The sequence below is a fragment of the Vulpes lagopus genome, chromosome 8 (genome assembly GCF_018345385.1).
Source record: "Vulpes lagopus strain Blue_001 chromosome 8, ASM1834538v1, whole genome shotgun sequence".
NCBI lineage: Eukaryota > Metazoa > Chordata > Mammalia > Carnivora > Canidae > Vulpes > Vulpes lagopus.
Window position 1 is genome coordinate 96,720,688 of NC_054831.1, and position 15,472 is coordinate 96,736,159.

The 15,472-nt window shown below is 37.9% G+C and overlaps 1 protein-coding gene across 1 annotated transcript in view; it reads right to left on the reverse strand.

The window, feature by feature from the left end:
* Window positions 1-2,418: 2,418 nt before the first annotated feature.
* Window positions 2,419-15,472, reverse strand: part of DEPDC1B (DEP domain containing 1B) — an 83,457-nt gene continuing 70,403 nt past the window's right edge. Inside the window, exons 10-11 of the mRNA XM_041766899.1 lie at window positions 4,540-4,725; window positions 2,419-3,267 (exon numbers count right to left, since the gene is read on the reverse strand). Of these exons, the coding sequence (XP_041622833.1) occupies window positions 3,106-3,267; window positions 4,540-4,725 (348 nt within the window). The 3' untranslated portion in view covers window positions 2,419-3,105. The remainder of the gene's footprint in view (window positions 3,268-4,539; window positions 4,726-15,472) is intronic.

Below are 15,472 nucleotides of genomic sequence, written 5' to 3' on the forward strand. Positions count from 1 at the left end.
GCAGGCCTCAGAACATCCACTTCCAAGATCACTCATAGAGCTGTTGGCAGGCCTCGTGTCCTCACTAGCTAGTGAGCAGAGACATGAGTTCCTTGCCCGATGGGCCTGTTGGTAGGGCAGCTCACACAGGGCAGCTGGCTTTCCTCAAAACAGGCCTGGAAGAGAGTGAAAGGAGAAGCAAGATGGAAACCAGAGTCTTTTTGTAATCTAATCTCAAAAGAGATATCCTATCACTTTTGCCATTTTCTATTTGTTAGAAATGCGTCACCAGATCCAACCTACATTCAAGGAAAGATTACACATTGGGACAAATACCACATTGGGAATCAGTGGGGATATTTTAAATGCTGTCTACTGCAGAGATGAAAAACAAAAAACTGTCATTGTTGACTTATTATGTAGTAAACCTAGCAAATCCAAAAAAAGTCATACTAGATGCTTAGAATTAATAAAAAAGTCTTGCAAGGAGGTTGGGCATAAAAAATCAGTGCACAAAAATCAGTTTTGGATTATATACGAGCAAGAAAAAGAAAGTAGAAATGTTGAAATAATCCCATTTACAATAAGATCAAACATCAAGGTATTTATTAGTTGAATAATAACTACTAAAGTTAGGGATGGGTACCTTTACCTCTGTGCATACTTGAAAATTTTGATACTTTTTTTTTTAAAGTATCAAATATCTAGGAACGTAGCTAACAAAAGATTTGCAAACCTTTACAGAGAAATTTATTTCTCATTTATTCTAAATAAATGGAGGGAATAAACTATGTTCATCAACTGGAAGACTTAATATTGTAAAGATAGCAATTCTTTCCAAATTGATTTAAGTTCAGTACAATCAAAATCAAAAGCCCACCCTGTGTGTGTGTGCATGTACGAAGCTTGACAAGCTGATATTTAAATTTGAATTTAAAAAAATAAAATAAAAATAAATTTGAATAAAAGTAGAAAAAGCCAAATAAGATATGGAAAAAGTCTTTGCCCTTAGCCATATTAATAAAGCAAAATAAAACCATAATGAGATACCATTATATACCCATCAAACTGAGAAGGATTCAAACTCTGACAATAGCAACTTTTGGTGAGGACATTAAGCAAAAAGAAATCTTCTACACAGCTAATGGGAGAATCCACTGGTACAACAAACACTTTGAAAAACTGGTATTATCCACTCATCAGTTTCATACTTAAGTGGTGATGTTTTTGATCTCCCATAAGTGAGTCACACTTTTTTCTTTAAAGTAGTCTTAGGGCACTCGGGGGGCTTAATCAATTAAGCGTCCAAATCTTGACTTCGGCTCAGGTCATGATCTCAGGGTAGTGGATTTGAGCCCTGCTTGAGGCTCCTCATACAGCTGGGAGTCCACTGGAGATTGTCTCTCTCCCTCTCCCTCTGCCCTTCGCCACCTGTATTCTCTCTCTAAAATGAAAAAGAAATCTTATTTAAAAATGTAATCTTAGGGGAAAAAAAAACAGTCACATACATTTCTAAAGATAAGCAATAGGAGAGGAGACTCTGGAAAGTACATTCTGTGTTGGAGAGCAAAGAGAACAGAAGTAGACTTACTCTTTGCTCTAAACATTATGCCAAACTCTGAAAACAAATCTTGAAACACTAAAAAAATCTACCATTACTTTACATATTTGGAAGGAAAGGTGGTACTCAGAGTAATAGGGATACTTTTATCCATTTTTAGGTAAACAAAATCTGAGTCAAATGTAGTATGCATTTTGCTACAAAAGAACAAGACCAGATCACAAAGGCAAGGAAAATTCAGTTAAAAGGGCAGAACAAGCCAATTAGTGATTGTTACTCTTAAGATTTAATGCTTATAAAGAAGGCTTCCAGATGGGCGCCCTGGTGGCTCAGGGGTTTAGCACCACTTTCAGCCCAGGTTGTGATCCTGGAGACCCAGGATCGAGTCCCACATCGGGTTCCCTGCATGGAGCCTGCTTCTCCCTCTGCCTGTGTCTCTGCCTCTCTCTGTGTGTCTCTCATTAATAAATACATAAGATCTTTTAAAAAACAAACAAAAGAAGGCTTCCAGATGCTCCATAATCTAATTGTACCATTATTTGGAAAAGGGCAAAGCAAAAAAAATGGACAAAGCACCTCCTGAAGGTTAGTACAAAAGCCTAAATGTATTTATTTTATCATAGAAATAAATGACTGATGTGAGAACACAGGCAAAGATAATGAGGTTTAACATTTGAGGATGTTTTGTAATCTAAATCAATGCCAAAAAGAACCACATATAGTATTAAAAACCAAAAAAAAAAAAAACCAGTATTTATTTACATTCCATTTACTTTCAAAAGGATGAGGAAGCTGGGGAAAATATAAAGGAAGTAGTCTCATTTTACTTAATTCATTGTTTTTCACAAAATAACAAAGATCTGACTTAGAATCACAGGTGTAAGGGAAACAAAAAAGTTTATTCATCAATTTTCCACCTTCAGCCAAGACTGAAATTATACCACTGTAGGAAAATGAAAATCTACTCCACTTAGAGGTAAACACCAGCTAATATATACGTTATTAAAGAACCGGCTTTAGTTATATCTGTCATAACATCCAATAAGTCTGCAATAAAAGACACAGCCATCATAATATAGGACATTAAGAATCTTTGTGCAACATTGAAAACCAGAGTTTACACAAGAGAAAACACAACTAAGGTATGAAGTCAACAACATCACAGTAACAGTACCCGGTGTCTTTCTTATTCAAGTATATACACTATTTTTAAGACGTTATAACAAAGACATCAGTAACTAAAATGTACACACAATTATTTTATGAACACTATGAGAAACAACAAATAAAAAAATAAAAATACCCTTAAATTTTGTAACAATTACAAACACATTAACATTACCACTATATACTTGTCTAAATTTTTAACTGATTTGTACACTTTCAAAAATAGCACTGAGTTTTACAAAAATACTGATAATGGCTCAACATTTTTGGAAGTCCGATCACTTTATATTTCAGTAGTCTATATTTTCTGCTCCTTTCTTCCACTGCCATAGTCCTCTTTATAATCACCCATTTGCTCAAGGCAACAATAACAGAGCACTCCAACAGCTATAGAAGTACTACATCCGAAAACTTCTAGTTCTTTGAAATGGTTGGAAAGGGTTTTTTAGTGCCCACATTAACAGCTGTGGTTTTGGTTTCGGTTTTTCAGGAAACAGAAGTGCTTCACTTTCTGGTGTAGGAAATCGTTCTTGGTAGACTTCAGGATAGGATTTTTGAAACTGAAAAAAAAAAAAGATACAAGATGAGTAAAAAATAAATAAACAAACCAGCTAAAAACTAATAAAATCAGGTGATCTAATTTTAAAATAAAAGTATTTCTGGCCTGATTCCATGCTAAAATATTTTTATTTTGTTTTAATGTCTATCGCTCTTCATCAGAAAAGAGAATAAGATGACAAATCATAATCAAAGTCACTGCAACACAAATTCATTTCTTTTTGTTAGGTCATTTGATTCCACTTGCTGTACATCTAACTGAACTTTAATTTGATCCAGTCTTCAAATAAACTTCTCATTTCGGTCATATTTTTTAAAATTTCCCCCGCTGCTAACTATAAATACACTTCACTTTAAAAACATTCACAATTCTGACTTAAAAATAATTTATGTTCTGTACACTTAAAGAAAATTTTGGCCCAACTACATTTCACGATCTCCCTGCTTCTCCAACTCAGCTCCACCTGCTTCTGCTCAAATGGAAGGGAAAATGTTCCAGTATATATTAATTTATGAGAAGCTTAAAGAGAAGCAATATGCTTTTCCTTTGATCCTCAACACTGAACTCTTCTCCAAATTACTGAGAAAAATATGATTGGGAATCTAGAACTCTGGTACTCTGTGTTATAATCCGGTTTGTATGGTGTGATCAGGAATCAAGCTTGCAGGAGTCAGTCTGGAAAGATAAAAACCATTCCCTTAATCTTGAATCAGTACTTTAAGAATGATTGAAGTAAATCTATTTTGAGTTAAAAACTGTTCAATGAAACCCATAGCTTTGTTGCCTAGCAGGAACTAAAAACTTTCACTGACACCTGAGGCAAGAAACCAATTTGATACTGGCACTTTAAAACCAAAGGCTTTTCATTTCTACACACTTATATTTGCAAATTCAGTAGAATTTGCCTTTCAAAATAAAAATCAAAAGGAATCTGTCTTCATATGATAGCTTCGCTGAATTTAAAATAATTGCTCCAATAACTCACATCATGCCACATACCAAACAAAGGACAAATAACAGAGGGGCTCCATAAACAAAGAACTCAATAATGGTAAAATATTTACATTGGAGAATAAAAATGTGGGAAACTGATCACAACTGTGTACATCAATGAGACTTCTGGAATGTATGAATTGGATGGTATACTTTCAAAACTACTCCATCTCAGAAGATGAGATTCACACAAAACCCATTAAAATAGAGAATAAAAAGAAAAAAATGATATTAAGAACAGCAGACAGAAGAAATGACTTCTAAAGAATATCCTTCTTACCTGCTTCAATTTTTTCTTCTTCTCTTTGCTGGAGAGTTTGGCATCTGTTATGACTTCCTCCAACAAAGCGGCCAGAGGTTCCTGAGAGCCATATGCTTTCTGGTATTCAAACTCCTCTGGACTGATTTGACGGCAAAATGATGGAGCAGATAAAGTGATATCCATATCGGCACCTGGGTATTTTATCTGAAGCAAAAGGATTAATAGTAAAATGAATAAGTGTATTTTCATATAAGCTGCAAAAATTAGTTCAGATCAATTACAGCATATCTCCTACTAAGAATGCCAAATCACTCTTCAATTTGATTGGAAAAAACTCTTTATTAAAAAGTAAAAGTGTTCTATAAGCTTGAAAAAATTTCACTTAAAGCCACAGTTTTAAATAAGAGATTCTTACCTTTTTAAACCATAGAGCCATTTTAATAAACAAAAAACCTGTGTGCTCTTTTAAATAAAATCTTAAATTGAAACATAAACTAAATATGTTGACAAAAATGATTCAAAGCAATTACAATACTGAACACACTCTGGGGGTTCCTTCCCACATCTGGAGAATCTGATACTCCTTTCCTTGGAGATGGATACAGGCACACATGCACACATAGTATGGCCATTATATGTGGAGAAGTATGACAACCATCTCTAAATATGTTACCAGTGAAAATCAAGAAAACAAATGTGCAGGGCAAAAGAGAGAATGGAGAAAAAAGAGGAAAGATGACATCAAGACTTGTATATATGCTACCCCCGGTGGCGCAGTGGTTTAGCACCGCCTGCAGCCTGGGGTGTGATCCTGGAGACCCAGGATCAAGTCCCACGTCAGGCTTCCTGTATGGAGCCTGCTTCTCCCTCTGCCTGTGTCTCTGCCTCTCTCTCTGTCTCAATGAATAAATAAAACCTTAAAAAAAAAAAAAAAGACTTGTATATAAATGAGCATCCATTAAAAATATTTAATTTCACACCTACATACATAAAGGAAATATTAACAGACATAAAGGGAGAAACTGAGAGTATACAATCATAATAGGAGTCTTTAACACTCTACTTACTTCAATGGAGAAGTCATCCAGAGAGAAAATCAACAAGGAAATAGTGGTTTTCAACAAGACATTAGATTATGTGGACCTAACAAATATATATATAGAACAGCTCAGGATTAGACAGCTTCACAGGTGAACTCTAATAAACATTTTAAAAAAAATATTAATTCTTCTCCAACTATTCAAAAAATGTAAAAAGGATAACTTCCAAATTCATTGTACAAGGCCAGCATTACCCCGATGACAAAACCAGATGAAGACAAAAAAAATAAGAACTATAGGCCAGTATCTCTGATAAACATAGATGCAAAAACTTCAACAAAATATTAACAAACCAAACTCAACAATACAATGAAAAGATCATTCACCATGACCAAGTGAAATGTGAACTCAACAATACAATGAAAAGATCATTCACCATGACCAAGTGGGATTTATTCCAATGATATAAAGGTGGTACAGTATTCACAAATCAATCAAATGTGATACATCACATTAACAATAAGAAGGATAAAAACAATATGATCATCTGAACAGATGCAGAAAAAGCATTCGACAAAATAAAATTGCCATGTGATAAAAAAAAAAACTCAAAGTTGGTTTAGAAGGAACATACCTCAACATAAAACCTACAGCTAACATTATATTATACTCAATGATAAAAAGCTAAAAGCTCTTCTCTAAGATCAGAAACAAGAAAAGGATGAGCATTCTCACCACTTTTATTTAACAGTACTAGAAGGCCTAGTCACAGCAATCAGACGAGTTTAAGAAATAAAAAGCACCCAAACTGGGAAGGAAGAAGTAAAATGGTCAATATTTGCAGATGACACAAACGTATACATTAAAAAAAACCCTAAAGACTCCAAAATTATTGGAAGAAACAAATGAATTTAGTAAACTTGCTGGATACAAAATTAATATACAGAAATCTATTGTGATTCTGTATGCTAATAATAAAGTATCAGAAAGAGAAATTGAGAAAGCAACCCCATTTATAATTGCACCAATGGAATAAATACCTAGAAATAAGTTTAACTGGGTAGGTGACAGACTATAGTCTGAATACAAGAAATGGAAGACAACACAAATGGAAAGATATGTCATGCTCATGGATTAGAAAAATCTTATTAAAATGCATATACTGCCCAAAGTAATCTACAGATTCAAATAATCCCTATCAAAATACCAATAATGGTTTTCACAGAACAAGCACAAATAATTCTAAAATATGTATGGAACCACAAAAGACCTCAAATAGCCAAACAACATTGAGAAAGAAACAAAAAAGATCCCAGGTTTCAAACTATATTACAAAGTTATAGTAACCAAAATAGAGGAGTAGGGTCCTCACCTCACCCGGCCCCACCAACTTACCTGGATAACTTCCAAATCACCCTGAACACCTATGAATTAGAGGTGAGATTTAAAGAGAGAACAGCCAGAATTCTACAGAGAGAAGGGTTTGTGCTTCTAACAAGGTAGGAAGGTGTAAAAATATTAAAATAAAAAAGAATCCAGTGGGGGAGGGGCCGTGAGGAGCCAGGCTCAGGGCAGTGGGAGCCTCCAGGTCAGGAAAGCCCACCCGGGAGACGCGGGAACTTTAACAATCCGCCAGATCCTTCCCGGACGGAAAGGTGCTCAGCAGGGAAATCAGGGAGAACCTCAGGGGGGACAGTGGGGCCCCCAGTCTCCCGGGGTCACTAGGAGAGGAGGGGCACCCAGGAGCACGGGCCACAGAGGGCACCGGGGTCAGGAAAGGGCTGGAGCGCCCAGCGGCCCGGAGAAGCCGGTGGGACAGGAGGGGCTCTGGAGGACTGGGCTGCACTCTGCTGCCTTCGGGAGCCGCATTCGGGAGCGTGATTCCAGCAGCGCAGGCCCCAGAGCCCATGGCGCGGGGGACACAGCCCAGGATCCTGCGCTCCCCCGGGACAGGCAGAGGGGAAGGGCCCGGGACAGCGAGGACGCTCCTGCCGCCAGGCCCCGAGCTGTGCAGGTCAGCGCCCAGTCACCCTGGGAGCACCTAGGCCCCTGCGGTCTGGGAGCTGGTAGTTACTGCGGGAGCTGACTCTAGGGCTGGAGAGCTGGCCCCCACCAGTGGGGTTGTTCCTCCTGGTGTCACCCTGTGCCCAGGAGAGGCAGGCCCTAGAGAACAGGGACCTCCGAGGTCAACAGCTCCCACTGAAGGTGGCACCCAGCAGGCAGGTGGGGGGCAGCTCCCCCAGATGCACACACCTGAGAACCAGCACAACAGGCACCTCCCTGAGAAGACTAGCTGGAAGGACAGGGGAAGATCAAGTTCCTGACCAAGCAGCGCTGGGAAGCTCCAGAGGAAGTTGAGGGATTTACAGTATATGGAACTATATACTCCACCCCCTTTTCCAGTACAACTGGTTTTTATATCAGACTAAAAATTTCCAACTTTTTTTCTTTTTTTCCCAACTGAACTACAATATTTTACCACCTCTTCATTTTAAAGATTCTTCCTTTTTGACTTTCATATATCTACAATTACAGGTACTAGATATATTTTCCACTTCTAGATTCCCTTCAACATACTCAATTTAATCTTGGGAGATATACAAGATATGGGTTTTTGTTTTGTTTTGTTTTGTGTTTTTTGTTTTCTCTGCCTCATTTTGTTCTACAATGGAGGAATATCTTCTAAAACATGACCAGGGGCAGCCCCAGTGGCGCAGCGGTTTGGCGCTGCCTGCAGCCTGGGGTGTGATCCTGGAGACCTGGGATCAAGTCCCACGTCAGGCTCTCTGTATGATGCTTGCTTCTCCCTCTGCCTGTGTCTCTGCCTCTCTCTCTCTCTCCCTCTATGAATAAATAAATAAAATATTAAAAAATAAATAAATAAAAAATAAAAATAAAACATGACCAGCACGCACCCAGAACCAAGTGATATACCATGCCAGTTCATTCTGTGAGATTCCTTCTAAGACATGACCAGCATGCACCCAGAACCAAGTGGTATACCGTGCTGGTTCATTCTGTGAGATTCTTCATTCCTATTCTGCCCTCCCTCTTTTATCTCATTTATGTTTTGGAGGTCAATGATGGGTCTCTCTACAAGTATTTCTGGTTTAAACAAATTTGGGACTAAACATCTTCTAACATACAGAACTTAATATACTCAAAACCAAGAGGATCACCCTCTCATACCCCAGGAAGCCTACATTCTCCCTCCAATACAACTTCATCACCACCATCATCTCCCAGTCCCACCTCCCTTTTTTTTTCTTCTCCTTTTTTTCTTTTTCTCTTTACTTTTGCTTTTTTCTCTTTTTTTTTCTCATTTCTTTTTTTTCTTCTTCTTTGGGATTCTTGGCCTTTTATTTTTTACTACTTTGTTTTAAGATTTGTTTTTCACTTTAGTGAGCTTTTATTTTGTTGTGATCTTTGTTTTCAATTTTTGGTCTCTGACCTCGGCAGAATCATCTAGGGTAAAATTTATTTAGGTCGAGGTTGATATTCTGACTTAGCCCACTCATACAGCCACTCTGCACTGAGTAAAATGACTAGAAGGAAGAACTCACCACAAAAGAAAGAAGCAGAACAGTACTCTCTGCCACAGAGTTACAGAATTTGGATTACAATTCAATGTCAGAAAGCCAATTCAGAAGCACAATTATAAAGCTACTGGTGGCTCTGGAAAAAAGCATAAAGGATTCAAGAGACTTCATGACTGCAGAATTTAGATCTAATCAGGCTGAAATTTAAAAATCAATTAAATGAGATGCAATCCAAACTGGAGGTCCTAACGACGAGGGTTAATGAGGTGGAGGAAAGAGTGAGTGACAGAGCAGACAAGTTGGTGGCAAGGAAGGAAGCTGAGGAAAAAAGAGAAAAACAATGAAAAGACCATGAGGAAAAGTTAAGGGAAATAAATGACAACCTCAGAAGGAAGAATCTATCTATAATTGGGGTTCCAGAGGGTACTGAGAGGGACAGGGCCAGAAAGCATATTTGAACAAATCATAGCTGAGAACTTCCCTAATTTGGGAAGGGAAACGGGCATTCAGAATCAGGAGATGGAGAGGTTACCCTCCCCAAAATCAATAAAAACTGCCCAACACTTCAACATTTAATAGTGAAACTTGCAAATTCCAAAGATAAAGAGGAAATCCTTAAAGCAGCATGAGACAAGAGATTCCTAACTTTTATGGGGAGAAATACTAGATTAACAGCAGACTCTTCACAGAGACCTGGCAGGCCAGAAAGGGCCGGCAGGATATATTCAGGGTCCTAAATGAGAAAAACATGCAGCCAAGAATACTTTATCCAGCAAGGCTCTCATTCAGAAAAGGAGAGATAAAGAGCTTCAAAGATAGGCAGAAACTGAAAGAATATGTGACCACCAAACCAGCCCTGCAATACTAAGGGGGACCCTGTAAAAGAAAGAGGAAGCCCCAAGAAATAATCCACAAAAACAGGGACTGAATAGGTATTATGATGACACTAATTCATATCTTTCAATAGTTATACTGAACATGAATGGGCTAAATGATCCCATCAAAAGACGCGGGTTTTGGACTGGATAAAAAAGCAAGACCCACCTATTTGCTGTCTACAAGAGACTCATTTTAGACCTAAGGACAACTACAGCCTGCAAATGAAAGGCTGGAGAACCATTTACCATTCAAATGGTCCTCAAAAGAAAGCAGGGGTAGCAATCCTCATATCAGATAAAGTATATCCCAAAGACTGTAGTAAGAGATGAAGAGGGACACTATATCATACTTAAAGGGTCTATCCAACAAGAAGACCTATCAATCATGAGTATTTATGCCCCAAATGTGGGAGCTGCCAAGTATGTCAATCAATTAATAACCAAAGTAAAGACATACTTAGATAATAATACACTAATAATAGGAGACAAACACGGCACCTTCTACAAATGACAGAACTTATAAGCACATCATCTCCAAAGAAACAAGAGCTTTAAATGATACACTGGACCAGATGGATTTCACAGATATATACAGAATTTTACATCCAAACGCAACTGAATACACATTCTTCTCAAGTGCACATGGAACTTTTTCCAGAATAGACCACATACTGGGTCACAAATCAGGTCTCAACCGATACCAAAAGATTGGGATTGTCCCCGGCATATTTTCAGATCACAATGCTTTCAAACTAGAACTCAGACACAAGAACATATTTGGAAGAAACTCAAATACGTGGACGTTAAAAAGTATCCTTCTAAAAGATGAATAGGTCAACCAGAAAATTAGAGAAGAATTAAAAAAATTCATGGAAACTAATGAAAATGAAGATACAACCATTCAAAATCTTTGGGATATAGCAAAAGCAGTCCTAAGAGGGAAATACATCGCAATACAAGCATCCCTCAAAAAATTGGAAAAAACTCAAATACAGAACCTAACTTCTCACCTAAAGGAACGGAGAAAGAACAGCAAATAAAACGTACACCAAGGAGAAGAGGAGAGATAATAAAGATTCGAGCAGAACTCAATGAAATAGAGACCAGAAGAACTGTGGAACAGATCAACAAAACCAGGAGTTGGTTCTTTGAAAGAACTAATAAGATAGATAAACCATTAGCCAGCCTTATTGAAAAGAGAAAAGACTCAAATTAATAAAATCATGAATGAAAAAGGAGAGATCACAACGAATACCAAGGAAATACAAACTATTTTAAAAACGTATTATGAGCAGCTATATGCCAATAAATTAGACAATCCAGAAGAAATGGATGCATTTCTGGAAAACCACAAATTACCAAACCTGGAGCAGGAAGAAATAGAAAACCTGAACCAGTAACTAGGGAGGAAATTGAAGCAGTCATCAAAAACCTCCCAAGATACAAAAGTCCAGGGCCAGATGGCTTCCCAGGGGAACTCTATCAAAACGTTTAAAGAAGAAACAATATCTATTCTACTAAAGCTGTTCCAAAAGATAGAAAGGGACGGAATACTTCCAAACTCATTTTATGAGGCCAGGCATCACCTTGATTCCAAAACCAAAGACCCCACCAAAAAGGAGAATTATAGACAAATATCCCTGATGAATACAGATGCAAAAATTCTCAACAAGATACTAGCCCAATAGGATCCAACAGTACACTAAGAATATTTTTCACCATGACCACGTGGGATTTATCCCCGGGATGCAAGATTAGTACAACACTCATAAAACAATCAACATGATAGATCATATCAACAAGAGAAAAAACAAGAACCATATGATCCTCTCAATAGATGCATAGAAAGCATTTGACAAAATACAGCATCAATGCCTGATCAAACCCTTCAGAGTGTAGGGATAGAGGGAACATTCCTCAGCATCTTAAAAACCATCTACGAAAAGCCCACAGCAAATATCATTGTCAATGGGGAAACACTGGGAGCCTTTCCCCTAAGATCAGGAACACCACAGGGATGTCCACTCTCCACTGCTATTCAACATAGTACTAGAAGTCCTAGCCTCAGCAACCAGGCAACAAAAAGAAATAAAAGGCATTGAAATTGGCAAAGAAGGGACGCCTGGGTGGCTCAGCAGTTGAGCGTCTTCCTTTGGCTCAGGACCTGATCCCGGGGTTCCGGGATCAAGTCTCACGTCGGGCTTCCTGAATGGAGCCTGCTTCTCCCTCGCCTATATCTCTACCCCCCCACACTCACTCTCTCTCTCTCTCTCTCTCTCTCTCATGAATAAATAAATAAAATCTTTAAAAAAAAAAAAAGAAAAGAAAAGAAATTGGCAAAGAAGTCATCAAACTTTCCCTCTTTGCAGATGACATGATACTGTACATAGAAAACCCAAAAGACTCCACCCCAAGATTGCTAGAACTCAAAAGCAATTCGGCAGTGTGGCAGGATACAAAATCAATGCCCAGAAATCAGTGCCATTTCTCTATACTAACAATGAGACTGAAGAAAGAGAAATTAAGGAGTCAATCCCATTTACAATTGCACCCAAAAGCATAAGATACCTAGGAATAAACCTAACCAAAGAGGTAAAGGATCTATACCCTAAAAACTACAGGACAGTTCTGAAAGAAATTGAGGAAGACACAAAGAGATGGAAAATATTCCATGCTCATGGATTGGAAGAATTAATATTGTGAAAATGTCAATGCTACCCATTAATGTATGTACACATTTAATGTAATCCCTATCAAAATACCATGGACTTTCTTCAGAGAGTTAGAACAAATCATCTTAAGATTTGTGTGGAATCAGAAAAGAACCCGAATAGCCAGGGGAATATTGAAAAAGAAAACCAGAGCTGGGGGCATCACAATGCCAGATTTCAGGTTGTCCGACAAAGCTGTGATCATCAAGACAGTGTGGTGCTGGCACAGAAACAGACACATAGATCAATGGAACAGAATAGAGAATCCAGAAATGGACCCTCAACTTTATGGTCAACTAATATTTGATAAAGGAGGAAAGACTATCCACTGGAAAAAGGACAGTCTCTTCAATAAGTGGTGCTGGGAAAATTGGACAGCCACGTGCAGAAGAATGAAACTAGACCATTCTCTTACACCATACACAAAGATAAACTCAAAATGGATGAAAGATCTAAATGTGAGACAAGAATCCATCAAAATCCTAGAGGAGAACACAGGCAACACCCTTTTTGAACTTGACCACAGCAACTTCTTCCAAGATACATCTATGAAGGCAAAGGAAACAAAAGCAAAAATGAACTACTGAGACTTAAATCAAGATAAAAAGCTTCTACACAGTGAAAGAAACAGTCAACAAAACTAAAAGACAACCTACAGAATGGGAGAAGATATTTGCAAATGACATATCTGATAAAGGGCTAGTATCCAAGATCTATAAAGAAGTTATTAAACTCAACAGCAAAGAAACAAACAACCCAATCATGAAATGGGCAAAAGACATGAATAGAAATTTCACAGAGGAAGACATAGACATGGCCAACAAGCACATGAGAAAATGCTCTGCATCACTGGCCATCAGGGAAATACAGATCAAAACCACAATGAGGTACCACCTCACACCAGAGAGAGTGGTGAAAATTAACAAGACAGGAAGCAACAAATGTTGGAGAGGATGTGGGGAAAGGGGAGCCCTCTTGCACTGTTGGTGGGAATGTGAACTGGTGCAGCCACTCTGGAAAACTGTGTGGAGGGTCCTCAAAGAGTTAAAAATAGAGCTGCCTATGACCCAGCAATTGCATTGCCGGGGATTTACCCCAAAGCTACTGATGCAGTGAAACACCGGAACACCTACACCCCAATGTTTATAGCAGCAATGTCCCCAATAGCCAAATTGTGCACGGAGCCTTGGTGCCCATCAAAAAATGAATGGATAAAGAAGCTGTGGTCTATATATACAATGGAAAATTACTCAGCCATCAGAAATGATGAATACCCACCATTTGCTTTGATGTGGATGGAACTGGAGGGTATTATGCTGAGTGAAGTACGTCAATTGGAGAAGGACAAACATCATATGGTTTCACTCATACGGGGAATATAAGAAATAGTGAAAGGGATTATAAGGGAAAGGAGAGAAAATGAGTGGGAAAAATTAAAGAGGAAGACAAACCATGAGAGACTCATAACTCTGGGAAATGAACAAGGGATAGTGGAAGGGGAAGTGGGTGGGGGGTTGGGGTAACTGAGTGACAGGCACTGAGGGGGGCACTTGATGGGATGAGCACTGGGTGTTATGCTATATGTTGGCAAATTGAATCTGCATTCAAAATGCAATAAATAAATAAATAAATAAATAAGCAACAAATTTATGGATATTTCTCCTCAAGCAAGAGAAACAAAGGCAAAAATAAGCTCCTGGGACTACACTAAAATAAAAAGATTTATATAGCAAAAGAAACCCTCAACAAAACAAATAGGCAATTTGTAAATGGCAGAAAATATCTGCACACTATATACCCAATAATGGTTTACTATCCAAGACACATAAAGAACTTATACAACCCAACACCAAAAAACCAAATAATCTGATTTTAAAATGTGCAGATGATCTGAATAGACATTTTTCCAAAGACTTACAGATAGCCAACACATGGAAAGGTGTTCAACACCACTAATTATCCAGGAAACACAAAATAAAACTACAATGAGATTCAATCTCACACCAGTCAAAACAGCTAGAACGAAAAGACAAAAAAATAACAAATGTTGGCAAGCATGTGAGGAAAAGGGAACCCTCATGCACTGTTGGTGGGAATAAAGATTGGTACAATCACCGTGGAAAACAGCATGGAAGTTCCTCAACAAACTAAAAATAGAACTACCATAAGTTCTAGCCAATTCCACTTCTGGATATTTACCCACAGAAAATGAAAACACTAATTTGAAAATATATGTGCACCCCTACGTTTACTGCAGCATGATTTACAATAGGCAAGGTATGGAAGCAATCTAAGTAGACATCCACCAATGAATGGGCAAAGAAATGTGGCCTATATACACAACGAAATATTGTTCAGCCATAAAAAAGGAATGAAATCTTGCCATTTGCAATGTAATGGATGGAGCTAGAGAGTATTATGCTAAATGAAATAAGTCAGTCAGCGAAAGACAAATACTGTATGATTTCACTCATATTGGAATTTAAGAAGCAAAAGAAAATGAGCAAAGGATAAAAAGAGAAACAAAGCAAGAAACAAACTCTTAGCTATAGAGAACAAACTGACAATTTGTTCTAAGAGGGGAGGTGGGAAGGGACGGGTAAAAAAATGGCCTCTGACTATGCAGTACCACCCCTAAATATTCTTAGAAAATAATCATGGATCATCTCCCCTGAAAAAAACCTAGCTATAAAAATATTTACCAATGTGTTAGTTGCCAAATAGAGGGGAAATGGAAACAATTTCAATATTAACCAAAGAAAAGCACTTAAATTAATTATGAT